Source organism: Oryza brachyantha, chromosome 3, assembly GCF_000231095.2.
Source record: "Oryza brachyantha chromosome 3, ObraRS2, whole genome shotgun sequence".
Lineage (NCBI taxonomy): Eukaryota > Viridiplantae > Streptophyta > Magnoliopsida > Poales > Poaceae > Oryza > Oryza brachyantha.
In genome coordinates, this window is record NC_023165.2 from 11,382,337 (window position 1) to 11,396,644 (window position 14,308).

The 14,308-nt window shown below is 41.2% G+C and overlaps 2 protein-coding genes across 2 annotated transcripts; both read right to left on the reverse strand.

Moving 5' to 3' along the window:
* Window positions 1-1,381: 1,381 nt before the first annotated feature.
* On the reverse strand, window positions 1,382-8,733 carry LOC102722663 (nuclear pore complex protein NUP93A-like). Its single transcript, XM_006651311.3, has 15 exons — window positions 8,483-8,733; window positions 8,289-8,380; window positions 8,080-8,146; window positions 7,007-7,066; window positions 6,838-6,927; window positions 6,192-6,461; window positions 5,875-5,970; window positions 5,609-5,740; window positions 4,990-5,043; window positions 4,777-4,860; window positions 4,183-4,269; window positions 3,200-4,102; window positions 2,760-2,938; window positions 2,375-2,666; window positions 1,382-1,756 (listed from the first exon to the last, which is right to left on the reverse strand). Exons 1-15 carry the CDS (start codon window positions 8,630-8,632, stop codon window positions 1,679-1,681), a joined length of 2,634 nt encoding a protein of 877 aa, XP_006651374.2. The 5' UTR covers window positions 8,633-8,733; the 3' UTR covers window positions 1,382-1,678.
* Window positions 8,734-9,761: 1,028 nt separating this feature from the next.
* LOC102710855 (probable serine/threonine-protein kinase At1g54610) lies at window positions 9,762-14,308 on the reverse strand. Its single transcript, XM_015834775.2, has 7 exons — window positions 13,783-14,308; window positions 13,407-13,691; window positions 12,963-13,280; window positions 12,343-12,570; window positions 11,446-11,546; window positions 10,773-10,887; window positions 9,762-10,465 (listed from the first exon to the last, which is right to left on the reverse strand). The coding sequence occupies exons 1-7, from the start codon at window positions 14,164-14,166 to the stop codon at window positions 10,190-10,192; spliced, it is 1,707 nt and encodes a 568-aa protein (XP_015690261.2). The 5' UTR covers window positions 14,167-14,308; the 3' UTR covers window positions 9,762-10,189.

Genomic DNA, 14,308 nt, shown 5'->3' on the forward strand with positions numbered 1-14,308 from the left:
TTAATTTACTTAAATGAATTTATAAAAAATCCTTTAAGTCGAAGAGGCCTAGATATTCATATGTTTTTTAAAATCTATAGGACATAGTTTTCCCTAGACAGTACCTTTAGTGGCTGTTTGGATTCAGAGACTTTTCATAGTTTCTTGTCATATCAGATGTTTAGACGTTAATTAGAAATATTAAATATGTACTGATAACAAAACTAATTGCATAAATGAAGGCTATTTCATTAGACAAATTTTTAAGCCTAATTAATCCATAATTAGCAAATATTTACTGTAGCATCACATTCGCTAATTATGGACTAATTAGGCTCAATAGATTCGTCTCGCGAAATAGTCCAGAGTATGGGATGAGTTTTATTAATAGTCTATATTTAATATTTTTTTCTAAACATTTAATGTGACGGGTAAAAAAAAGTTAAGCGGAAACAAAGATCCCTTGGTTTTGTTTTTACTATTGTAGGATAGGAGAGAGTTGCAAAGGCATAAATGCTGCCGGTGTGGTGGTGTTTGATGAAAAATTTGCATCCGGTCGTCTCTTTTAGAAAAGAGTTACTCGCAGTAGTTTGTGCGATTGTGCGGTGCCACGGAACTTCACCGAAAGAGTGGACCTGCTGCTAACCAGACAAACAAACCGTCGTGGTTATCTGCTAAACAAAATGGCCATTAGGCCGAGAGTCTGGATTGTTACTAATAAATCAATCAAAACAAAAGTACTCTAGGTAGACGGACGGCTGGTCGACCCTGGCACCATCCCTGAATTTTTCTTCTTCTTCCACTACTGGAGCTGATGTGCCATCTCATCTCATGGGGTCACATCTAGGAAGCCAAAGAGGATGGGGGATGATTAAAGTATTCACGAGGATAAGATGAGTTGCTTAAGGATGTAGTAGCAGGATGCATTCATGCATTCAATCACTCGCTGCCATGATGACTCTCCCAATCTTTTTTCTGGGTCCATGACAGGTTAGCCAGCCATGTGTAGAAACTGTCACAGTCGAAGATGTTCTTCCTGCATGTTTTTTTAAAAAAATATATATCAAACGATTGTAGCATGCTCAGACTTATCCATTTAGGATAATTCGCAGTCTGCTTCATATTCGAGTCATTTTAGATTTGTTTTAAGTCCAATATCTTTAAATTTAACCAACTTAGTTCCATTAAATCCACAATTAAATGGGCTTTATAGTATATTTATTTTGGGTTAAAAATGCTACGACAATTTTCTATAAACTTAATCACGCTTGAAAGTTTTGATTCTGAATAAACCCAAAATGACTTGTAATATGAAAAGGAGGAAGACCTTGCAAAACTTGAATACTGATGCTGTTAGATCGGATATAGTAAATGGGATTCAGGTTAAGTGATTCCGATGACAGTACATAATAGAGCCGCCATAGCCTCTCGAACTAAGCAACATTGGGTATTCAAAATGCTGCTCTACAACCATGGATTAATACAAATTGCTGGTGGGGCATTTTTAAGTTGAACATTTCACAAGCATTACACATCAGATGAGCCGACAGACATGGCATATATAAAGCTCTTCTGGCCGACATAATTGTATGGGAAAACATTTGCATCTGCCAAAGTCTGAAGCATTCCAGTTCGGACCAGCACATCACCAGCACAAGTAGAAAACATTTCGGCAAGATCAAACACCGACCCCATCATATCATATGCACTGCGCCACCTTCTGATACAAATCCTGTGGCCAATTCCTACTCATGTTGCTTGCCACAAGGTTTGCGATCTGCCCATCATTAAAAATATGGCATGAAAAAATGCAGAAGGATTGCATTTACGTTTATAGCGAGGCAGAATACCCAAATAATGGTAACTAAAAGAAGTTTAAGTTATGCATGTTTAAAATGTGGTAACTTAAGGGGAGCTTGTCAAATTTGTCATTTGCCAATGATGTCTCCAAAAGGATGTGTATATAGCCACTAGTTATCATTTAGAAGTTCAATGAGTCATGACATGTCATGACCAAATTGTGTACCAAGTTTGGACATTGTATACCAAATTGCAAATTGTATACCAACTTAACAGAAGACTTTTTCAGTACTTAAGTCACAGGCTACCTTGCATGCCTTACAGCCAGGACAGCAGTCTATACAACTATAACAGCTGAAGATATATGTCAGCATAAGGCTGACAAGTGCAACCAGGCACCAGGATAACTTTCTGTGTGCAAATAATATAGCCTGCTAGTTAAGGTAGGTGGATGTGTTGCTAAACAGGTGATTCGAATTATTTATAGTTTATATATCTAATTCTAAGGTAGTTAAGCATTGTATTCTGTCATTATGAAGTGCCAACATGCTTGTAGTGATAATTCTACAATAAATGCAAGAAACAGGTTGAATACCTTTGACTTGACAGCACGTAAGGTCCCATCAGTATCTCTAACATTATCCATACAGTTTAGAGCAATCTTCAACAGATCTGGCACACAAACTTGAACATGGGGTGACAAGTTTCTGAATACATCAACCGTCACATTTGGAGCCTGAGGATCCAAATGAAGAAATGGGAGTTTGATGGTTTCCCTCAAAGCATCTACGGTCTGTCCAGCTCGAGCAAGCCTATAAATATGGAGAATAGCTTCAAGCTGTCTCAGTAAAGTTTGTTGCTCAGATATGAGGTCTTTGTCTTGAACACTACAAAGTTTCAAGAAATCAATCAAATCACAGCTTTAAGCATAAAGGATCAATGATCAACTTGTGTAAAAGCAGAATATAGAGGATAATAACCTGGCTTCCGAATATCTGGCAGTCTCCAAAATTTCGTTACCAGAATGAATTAGAGCAGCTGCACGACTTTCACCATCTAACATACTACGTGCCATGGCACATATAGCATCTGACAGGCACTTATTTATTGTCTGAAGTGCCATCGCAAAAGCTCCGACTCTTTTATGTATTTCCACTGACTGAGTTCATGCAAAGAAGTGATATTAGATGGATATAGAATAACTCAACAAAGATAGCAAGACCAAAATTCAATATGGTCATCTTCAAATTTATATAAGAAATATCTACCGCTGTACAATGTAGTTTGTAATCAATGGTTTGAAAACTTATAGTCAACAGTTTCAGAAACATGCACATATATCAGAATTTATGAAGCGTCTGTGTCCTACATGTGGCACTCAAGTACTATTATCACAAGAAAAATTCTCTACTTTACTTACTTTGTCATAGAGGCCTGCCTCGTGACACTGATGGGCAGCTTCAAGTAAGAATTGCTGCCTGCTTCTCCAATCCATCATATACTTCTTTAGTTCTCCTTCTTCCCCCATTCCACTTGGACCAAGCAAAAGTTGAATGCCACCATCCCTTAGTAATATCTCTGTCAGCAGTTGCTTCAACATTAGATTTCGCTGCCGCTGCTGATCAGCATTCCCTTGACCTATCCATGATACCTCTCCTCCACCCATTGCAGCAGCAGCCTGTGCATAATACTCCAAGGCCAAATCAAGGTTGCCATTACGCAGGTAAATAGAACCATACTGACGTATTATGCTTGCAGCTTCTGCACAAGCATCCATGATACCCATCTTCTGGCCTGACCCAACACCATCTGGGAGAACACCGTGATCAGATAAAGCTATTGAAATATGCACAGCATCAACATGGTACCCTTCCTCTCCAACTTCTTTAGATAAATAAAGAATTGCTGGAAGCAATTGAATGCTTAACAACAGAACATAAGGATAGACCAAGGGGTCTTTTCCATTCTTTGTATAATATGATGGTTCGAACTTGTTTAAGTAACTTTGTAGGTCCTCCAGAGTATAAGGAACCAAGCCTTCATTCAAAACATTAGAAGAAGATGCACCGGTGTACTCCCGCAGAGCTGACAACTTGAACCACAAGAAATCCTCTATAGTATTGAAAAGTGTTGGCAGATCTTTAAGCAATCTGTCAATTTGACGTCGACAGCCACAGATCATAGCATATAGGAGCAACTTCTTCCTATCATAACCAGGGCGCCCAGGTCGATCCCCCATTCTGAGCATTTTCTCACACTCTTCAGAGGCTGTCAGAGCAGTCTCTGGGGATACAGCACCATTGGTAGCAATCCATTCTACAAGCTGCCAAAGAACAATATTATTTGTATGAATGGTATCAAAAACAAGAATCAGTCATGATTTACAACACATAGATAGTTTACCAGTGGAGCAAAGTTGAATGCAGCACGAGATGATTGGGCAACTTGTCTTGCTTCATCATAATATCCAGTTCTCAAGCAGAAATAAATCTAAAAAGGTCAAACAATAATACTTCATTTTTTGCACTGATCCTTCAAAAGTAATATGAAAATCAAAGAGAAAAACTATTCCATAACTGTGCAATTCAGAAATTTTTATTGGTAAATCAGAATAATGCCCATGTAACCACAAAAGAAATTTTTTTATGGATCAGATATGGCTTCTGTTGAACTAGAGCTTACACTTGAATTAAGTAGGTGATAGAATAAGTCAGTTATTGACCTAGCATACAAATGATATCATGACAAGCCTAATCTAGATTGGACAAATAACACTCATGGTCCCAGTGTTGCACTACATCCAACTCGATGCACCCATAAAATATTTAAATGACTTGCTCCAGTATTCCTTGATCACTGCACTTGCTTTATTTTTTAGCACGGTTTTATTTAAATATAACCAACTGTCTTTTACGAATTTTAATATGCCATTACTAGACAGATCAAACTGGCGTCAACTACAATTTTCTGTTACATGCTCAGAACTAAAAGGGGAACCTGCTGCCATGTTGTGTCCACAGGTGGCTGTCTCCGCAGATCGGTTGCATCGAAGTCCAGCACACCATGATCCCGTAATCGTACCTGCCAGTTCATAAGATGCATTGAAGCACATATAGAACCTCCCAGATTGCACCAAAGCATTTTTTTTCTAGGAAAAGAATTGCTGCACAGCAACAGCAAGAAGGGAGCAGCATTAAATTTAAAACATACCCGAAGGAATGCCCGAATCTTCTGAAGATTGCCGACAGATCCACCAAGAGCAGCCTACAATCATAAAGATGCACAGCTTAATTAATTGATGATCTGTTGATACAAGGAGATGCATTTGCAGGAGTAGGTTTCATAAAGGATAATCCACATGCTATAGTGAGAGTAGGAAACACCATTTGCTAAAAGACTAATAGAAGATCACAGCCATGTAATAATAAAATCGAACAACAATGAGTTATTCTTGAGTTCCTCACTAACAACAACAATAAATATTGTCTTCAATAAATATGTGCAACAGTAGAAAGCACATATCAGATCCCAATTCACATTCATGAAACTCAAGAAATAAAATCAATATTTGAAAATATGATAAGTCAAATTGAACCAAGGTGACATGACAAAAAAGAGTGGAATACCGAATACCCATAAGCAGATAGGCCTATCATAAGAAGACAGGAAATGAAGTAACTCTCAAACAACCACTGAGAAATAGCGAAGGAAGAGCATTGCTAGGTCAACACCAAAATTATTGTCAGAATTTCACATGTTATTCTATTTTCATAATTTCAGGAACTTCAAAAGAAATGTCAGTAACTAAAAGTTATGCGGAAGTACTCACTAGAGCTGGATGGCTATTGATGGTCTCAAGTATGTATTTTTCATGACCCCATTCAAGGTGTCGTCTACCACCAATCACTAGTGACATTTTTGTTGAAATGTTTCGATGAGTTGACCCTTCACCAACTAATGCCTGGATTAGAAAAACAAGAAACAAATTGTAACAAATTATAAGGTAATAAGAGAAACAAGGAGACATCATATACATGGAATGTAAAAGGGCCAACAGATGATAGCACCAGCGTTACCAAATAAAAAAATTATTACCTGAATTAAATGCCACACTTTATGCATGGTCACAGATTTTGTCCCAATAGCATCAACGGACAAAGACTCATAAGCAGTCCTGAAAGCTGTTGCAGGCTAACCAAAAGATAACTTTAATGAGCATCAACAGAACTACAATGATACATCAATAGAATTTGCCTATGCTCCAATGATAATGCATTGAGGCTACACAAATCTATTTCTCAAATTAAATTATTTGGAGCATAGAACTATGGATAGAAAGAAAATATAATCTACAATGCCCACAGAGGGACTAAGTAACATGCTGGATTATGATATATGAGTTTAACACTTACACCAAAAGGTAGGCTGCGCCCTCTAGCATCATTAAGATCTCTCACAACTGCAGCATAAACTGAAGATTTATTTTCGATTATGGTCTTGTTAGGTATGGGCATGACTTCCTTAGATGGCAGACCAGACGAAGCTTGCGGACTGGAAGCTGAGGATGGCATCAAAGAGGGACGGGAAAGCCCAGTGGCCATGAGATTTGTGTTTCTTTTTGGCAATGTAGAGAGTCGGCTTAGACTCTGCAAGAAGTCTCTCTTCTCCTTCTGCCAATCGTCCTGCAACATACATGTTATACAAGTTTAAAACTAAACCATAGAGTATTTTGAAGCATTCGACACTGAGTAGTTAATAGTAGTACACAAAAAATATAGCGCTGAATGTAGAAATCTTAGTAACATGAATGGAATAACTGTGGTGTTTAACATTAAATCAAATCAGAAGTTCACAACACCGACGAATGATTTTGTTTTCTATGGTGCAATGCAATAATACATATAGGTGAATAACTGATACAAAACCCTAGGTAGTACAGAAATTTGACAGGCTACTTTAACATATAGCAAGATGATAAAAGGCATTTTGCACAGGCTTGTGCATATTAAACCAGATCAGATATATAATTGAAGTTGGTACAAGGAAAAGGCTACCAACCTCGAGAACTTGCATCATATAATTGTTAAAACTCCTTAAGTTGTCCTTTTGTGCTTCTTGGATGGACGAGACAATTGCCATTTCATGAAGCTGAAAACCGCTGACACATTTCAGGATACATTAAATGAAATTGGGAGAATGCATGAAGAACGATATATGAAGTATTCACCTGCTGCAGATACTCCTCGACAGTAGTTGCTTCGGATGGAAAAACATCCTCAAATGTGGTCTACAAAACCTCAGATTTAGTCACTACGATATATATTCAAGCAATCTAGAGTAAAAAACTGAAAATATAGAATAATAAGCTGCAGATGCACATAGAGCAACAGAGCGGAAATTTATTAAGGTGTGATAATGAATTATAAGTTTGAAAGGACAAAGCATGCTGTGTGCATGCTGAACAGTAAGGCTTATGATGGATATATAAGGTAAAGTGTGGAAACTCATCCTCTGTTAGTTGGGTAATGATTTCCCATTGGATTTTCGGCTGATCCCCGCAAAAATTAGTAGCATTACCTGATTGGAAAGGACTGATTCCTACTATAATGGTTAGTGAACATGGGGTACTAAAATTTTCTGCATTTAAATACCCAAAGAGAACATTGCATAACCAAAGCATATGAAACATGAGCTATCAGTTTCTTACTCGAGTAGATAACTGTAAGTTACTAAGTTTCTTCTACAGTTGAAGGTGACTTGCACACTAGTTCGCAGAGATAGAAATCAAAATATAGGATCAATCAGATCTTGTTGCGCCTCAAACTGTAGAGTTTTTTCTTGTTTCAACATACTTCATAGCTAGCTATTTCACCAAAGTGAGCTAACTGAAACTAACTTACGCATTTCAGCTCGGTCATAGATCTGAAACTATTTACTAGTAAGTTAAATTACAATAAGTGTTTTTCCATGTTGAGAAGACATGATGAATTGGTAATAGACAACACCAAATTATCATCTTCACTTCTTCATTTCAAACTATTCTCTTCTCCAAAAATTTGGTGCAAGGAGTAAAACAAGTCAATGTTTATGACAGAATTTTATTAGGTTCAAAGAACCAAATGAATTCCATTTCATCTATTTGTGATAACTGATATCCTAGGTTTTAATCTGTGGTATTGTAAAATGTATAATTCTCAAACCAGACAAACTGCTCGATCTGATGGCGAGCACATGAGATTAGTCACATCACTCTCTGAAATGGAGTAGTCACAGATGCATTAATCCCTCGCTGACTATCACCTTGAGTTCGAAGGATTTGAGGTCCCGGGCGAGCTGCTCCGCATTTATCCCCTCGCGAGCCAGCAACCTGCAGAAAGCAAAAGCCCAAAACCCTAAGTCCCCGTAAAACCTCCACAAGCGCCGCCCACCTCGGTGAACGCGGAACACCGCGCGGGGACCGGCGGGTGAGCCTCACTCTGGCACCAATGGAGGGGGCTAAGGGGACCGACCTTGTGGCGGAGAGCGACTGCACGGGCGCCTCGGCGCGCACCGTCTTGGCCTTGAGCTTGGTGGAGAGCACCTCCAGCTGGTCCAGGTTCCTCTGCGCGCGCGGGGGAGGGACAAGCACGGAACCCCGTCAGGCGGATGAGCCAGGAGAGCGCGGGGGAGGGGGAGAAACAGGTAGAAGAAGCGGGCGCCGAACCTGGAGGGGAGGAAAGTGCGGGGTGGGGGCGGCCTGTTCGAGGAGCTTGGAGGAGGAGTGGAGGAGCTCCGACCACCCGCCCATCTCCACGTCGCCGCCGCCGCCGCCGCCGCCGCCGCTGCCGCTGGAGCTGGCGCCGACGCCGGCCATCGCCGCCGGAGAAGGAGGGTTTCGTCGGTTTGGACCCGTAGGGCGTGGTGCGGCGGAGCGGAGTGGAGCGGAGCGGATTCCGGCGCGGCGCTCGGCCTTGCTGGGGTTTTCCCTTTTTTTTCGTTGGTATTGGGGGAAGGAGGCTGGGCTTTGATCTGGTTGTAGCATGGGCCTGGACCTATCTGCTCGTATGAATTTGGGCCCAGGAAAGATCAGATGGACTCAGGCCCGGCCCATTATACGCCTCGGTCTACTTTTGCATCTTTTTATTTTTGTTTTTATTTTGTTTTTTAAAATGATCATGTATGTTATACCGTACTGGTAGTATAATATACACGTGCATTGCAACAGGCTCATGTAATTGATGATGGCTGCAATACATGTTCATAAATAAAAGAAACATTTTTTTAAAGAAATGACTTGGTTTTTTTCTAGTTTTTTTTTTCCTAAAAGCAGTGGTTTTTGCATGACGTAAGGAAAAGACATACGACTCCACTTCTAAATAGTAGACATATTATCCATCAACGAACAGTTCAAGTTCAATTGTTTAACTTAAAGCAAACCCCTAGCAAATTATCTATCCTATCGCTCATCCTGAAAATAGATAATGTGAGGGGGGGAATGTTTCCAATAAGTCATTTATCCCATCATTAAAAAATAGTATCATCCACATTAAAAAGAAAAACTTTAAATATACATGTTCTCTTTTCCCCCCACATATCTCAATATCCAATCACAGAACCAAGAAACAATAATAACATAAGGATATGGTTGTAAAATAATAATAAAATATATATGAATGATATTTGTTAGAGTGATAACTAATATGAATAAGATAATCTATTTTAAATGGTCATCTAAATGGTATTATGGATGAAAAAATTTAGATAAGATCTTAGGAACACTCTTACCTCGCATAAAAATGTAATATAGATCAAACTACCCTCTCAAAGAAAAACTATGTACAGGTCCATGAGAAATAAGAAGAATGATTCCTAGCAGCAGCAGCAATAATAATAATAATAATAATAATAATAATAATAATAATAATAATAATAATAATAATAATAATAATAATAATAATAACAATAAACTTTCCATAAATGCTGGAATGATTAAGCATTGGAGGTGAACCATACTTGCTGGAGTAAAACTGGAAAATTCAGGTAAACCATGCAACAGATCAGTCAAAACACAAGATTTGCTTTGGATCGATGAATGATTACACAGGTACCAATTGAAGAAAGGTGTTACAATGGAAGGGGATGTCCTTCAATGCTAGAGATCTCTAAAGCTTCCACCCAAATGAATCTAACACCAAATGCACGGGGCTATAAGAATTGAAAAACAGAACCTAATGTACACAGGTAAACTACCTGAGCTCCCTCCACAGCCTATACAACCGATGTTCGAAAAATAATCCAATGACAATAAGTCAAGAAGAAATCAATTTATCATCGCATGCCTCATTTGCGAAACAGCGCACGGTAGTTGCTGAAGAGTATTTTTCCTCCATAATTGAAGACCCTTTGTCTATAAATATCACTCTTAAGTGCTTTACCGAGCACGGGCAGTGGCTGGTTGTTTTGATGAGCGACCAAACTTGTGCTTCCACTTTTGTTTCCCAACTGCAGAGAGATCAACCAAAGGACCTGACCAAGTGGGAACAGAGCTTTTCTCTTGAGTAAAAACAGTGCTAAACGAAGACGGATCTTGGGGTTCGTATAGTGGGTCCATGTGATTTGAAACCAAAGAGACTGCACCATCCTGATGCGGAGGAGGAAACTTTTCACTCTTGCTTTTCGCATTTGCATGAGTTATTAATCTTCTTTTCTGTAAGATATGAACAAATGCGACAAATTAGAGACACTGCACAATTTACATTAGGAAAGTGTTGGCTACATTTTGGGCCACTATAAACCAAATGAAATGATGGTGAAAATGATATCAGTATCGTTGCAACAAGGAAGTAAAACAGGGTGATTAAGTGTGGGAAGGAGATGAGACCAAGCAAGTGGTTTCACCACCTCAGCCGTAAATTTAGATAGGTGGCCTCTTTATACTTTAAGCAAAACAGCTCAAAGAAACAAAAACTAAAAAACTATTGGAATCAGTAAGGAAGCAATTTTTTTTCACGTACATCGATATTTGTTTGAAGTTCAGCATTTGCCTCTGGAGCTGGAACTGCCCTAGGTCGATCACGTGTCTTCGTCTTCTTAGCTCCATCATTAGTCCTACCGCCAGCAGCTCTCAAACTGTTGATCATGACATGAATAGGTCAGCCAGCAATCCAATATTTCTGCACACGCTCAACTCACACAAGAGCATGAATAGAGAACACATCAACATATAATAGGTTATGTGGGCATTCGCCATTTGGCTAACATGAGAAGTTTTGTCACACTTTGTTATGTCATTGACTTGTGGACCCTATATATTGAAGAGGGAATATTGACACAAGTGTGGAAAATGTGACACAAACTAAACACACACCTAAGTTGGTCAAATTTGGCTAACTTGAGTTGTGGCAAGCTTAGACAAGTTGTGGTAGCCAACCAAACAGCCATGATTTTCCATACTATGGGTATTAAACCCAAGCAAGTATTAAGTAGTGAAGTATTCAACCGAGCTCCCCAGCAAAGTAATTTGCCACATTTAAAGCAACAGGTCATATATTTAAAGATGTGATTTCTCAAATTCTAATTAAAAAAGAAAGTACCACAACTGCAGAGTGTCTAGAGCACACAAGACAGCCAAGGACTAAAGCACATCATGAACAAATAATAGAACTAATGGGTATCAAGGTGACAAACCGTCTGGCTTCTTCATCTCTTCGTTTTGCATCCATTTCTTTGCTTGGAGGATATTCTGGGAGACTCGATGGTTCACATGCATAAGGTTCAGTTGTAAAGAACTGCATAGATTGTGATAGGCAATTATTTATTAAAAGTGTAAAGGTATGCTACATAATGTCAACATAAATGACAAAAAAAGGTCTACCTTACACATTATCCAGTGAGCTATGTCATTCAAACCAAATGTATGCAACACAATTGAAATTCAAAATTCCGACTTGAGGTTATAGAATGCTACACATACTCCCATATATTGATAAATGATAACAAATAATATCTGGAGATATGCAATTATATATGTGAATATCTGGTCATATGCAATAATAAATCTACTGTATATTATATGGCGGGTAGTTATATTTGTAGCTATTGCATATTACAAAGTGCTAGCCTAGATTGATAATATCTGGTAGAAAGATGTTTCCATGCTCTTTAAAAATTGAAAATCATTTTTTAAGCAAATACAAGGCCTAAATTGCAGCAACCTCTAAATAAGATACCATGATCCAGATGAGATGACAAGCATCATAGAGTGTTATGTTGCACAAAAGAATTACTCACGTCATACTTCTTTGAATATGCAATAGGATGCAGGAAATGCACAGCGGTTATACTATGCTTGCAAGTACATCATTGGAAACTGACTAAATATACAGTGATAGCTACCCAGAAGCAAACTCCAGCCAAAGCACCATATTCTGAAACCCTGGAAACAACTAAGCTATTATCATGCAGATATCGATAGCCTGAGCCTAAGATTTTGTAAAAGAGAATATTGTGCTTGCCCATGACTGTGAGGTAAACGCAGATTTCAGAACTTCAAGACGGTTTTGTGAGAAACCAAAGCCAACTTACATCACTTCTCAATGCAGAAGTCGCTGTTAAACGATCAGCTGGATCAATAGCAAGGAGTGTTTCAATCAATCGGAGTGCTGACTGTGGAAAATCTTTGTATGTCTCTGATATTCGCCTTTTGTATGGTTGCTGAGGCTTAAATATCGTTGCATGAGGCAGCTTGGACTTTTTCCAATATTCTTCTGTGGGGGAGCCACACAGCTTAAAAATTTTATGCAGCTGTTCCACCTACAAGAGACAGAGGATTATTAATTTAAAGAAGCATGGGAACATAAAAACAGATGGCTTTCATTGGATTGGCTGGAACAAACTACATTGCGTGCATGAACAGTGGAACAGGCCATATTACATCCAGTGGCAGCAGAATCATCTCGAGTACAAAGAAAAAAAGTACACAAAATAAGTGTATAAATACTCTAATCCGTGGCACTACACATCATGTTAGATTTTTGTGGTAGAGCAAATTTTCCAGTTTCCACATGAAAAGTTACTGATTTTACCAACATCTATGTTTAAATAAATTGAAATTAGTTTAACACTCCAAGACCTCCGAGGAAATTTAATGCAGTTTCAAGGCATTTCAAACTGATAATCAGGCAAGTCAGCATGCTATTGCTAACCTCAGTACGTCCAGGCATAATAGGCCTCCCGGCCAATAACTCGGCCAGAATACACCCTGCGCTCCACAGGTCCACCCCCACTCCATAATCCGTCGAACCCAAAAGCAGCTCGGGCGGGCGATACCATAGTGTCACCACCCTGCTCGTCATCGGCTGATTCTTGTTAGGATCAAATAACGAAGCCAGACCGAAATCTGCAATCTTCAGCATGCCATTGTTATCCAACAGCAGGTTCGACCCCTTGATGTCGCGATGCAGCACTCCATTATTGTGGCAATGCTCCAGCCCGGACAGCAACTGACGCATATAGCACTTAACCTGCATGCGAGCATGTCAATTAGACCCTGAATTGGCGAATTTCATCGCACATTGCGCTACCAGAACATGAGGCTGCATTTGCAAAGGTGGAAAAGCGGGAAGGGGGGGTGGGGGATCTTGGGAGACCTGTGGCTCGGTGAACTTGATGTCGGGGCTGGCGGCGAGGCCCGCGAGGTCGTGCTCCATGTACTCGAAGACGAGGTAGAGGCTGCAGGACATGCGCGAGGTGACGAGGCCCTCGAGCTTGACGACGTTGGGGTGGTCGAGGCGGCGGAGGATGAGGATCTCGCGGGCCATGAAGCGGACGCTCTCGGGCTCGAGGTTGTCGAAGCGCACCTTCTTGAGCGCCACGATCTTGCCCGTCACCGTGTCCCGCGCCTTGTACACGTTGCTGTACGTCCCCTGCCCGATCTGCCCACACACACACACGCCGGAGCCCCCCCTTCCCTCAGTTACCCTTCCCAACAATGGCGGCGGGCCGAGCGGGGGCGCGAGGGCGTACCTTGTCGATCTTCTCGAAGGAGTCGGCGCGGCGCGGGGTCCACCCGTCGATGGCCTCGCCGACGACGGCGGAGAGCCACGCGGGCCAGCCGGCCGCCGCCTGCTCCCCGCGCGCCCTGTTCACGAACCCTCCCCCGACGCCCGGCCCCGACCGCGCGCGCCTCTCCCGCCTCGCCTGCTTCCTCTCCTCCCTCTTCTCCTTCTCCTTCTCCTTCTCCGCCGCCGCCACAGCCGCCGCAGGCTCCCCCGCCTTCTCCGCCGCGGCGGCAGGGGCGCACGGCCGATCGGCCGCCTCCTCCGCGACGACGGCCTGCGGCTGCAGGTGGCGGGGGTGGTCCGGGGTGGGGGCGGAGACCGCGGAGGGGCGGCCGTGGACGCAGCCCATGTGGTCACCGGCGGCGCATGGGGCGGAGGCGAGTGTGGAGTGGAGTGGAGTAAAGCGAGGGGGAGGGAGTGAGGTGGGGGACCGAGCTGGCTGGGCTGGCTGGGTGCCCGTGGAGGAGGAGGAGGCGGCTTTGACTCTCTCC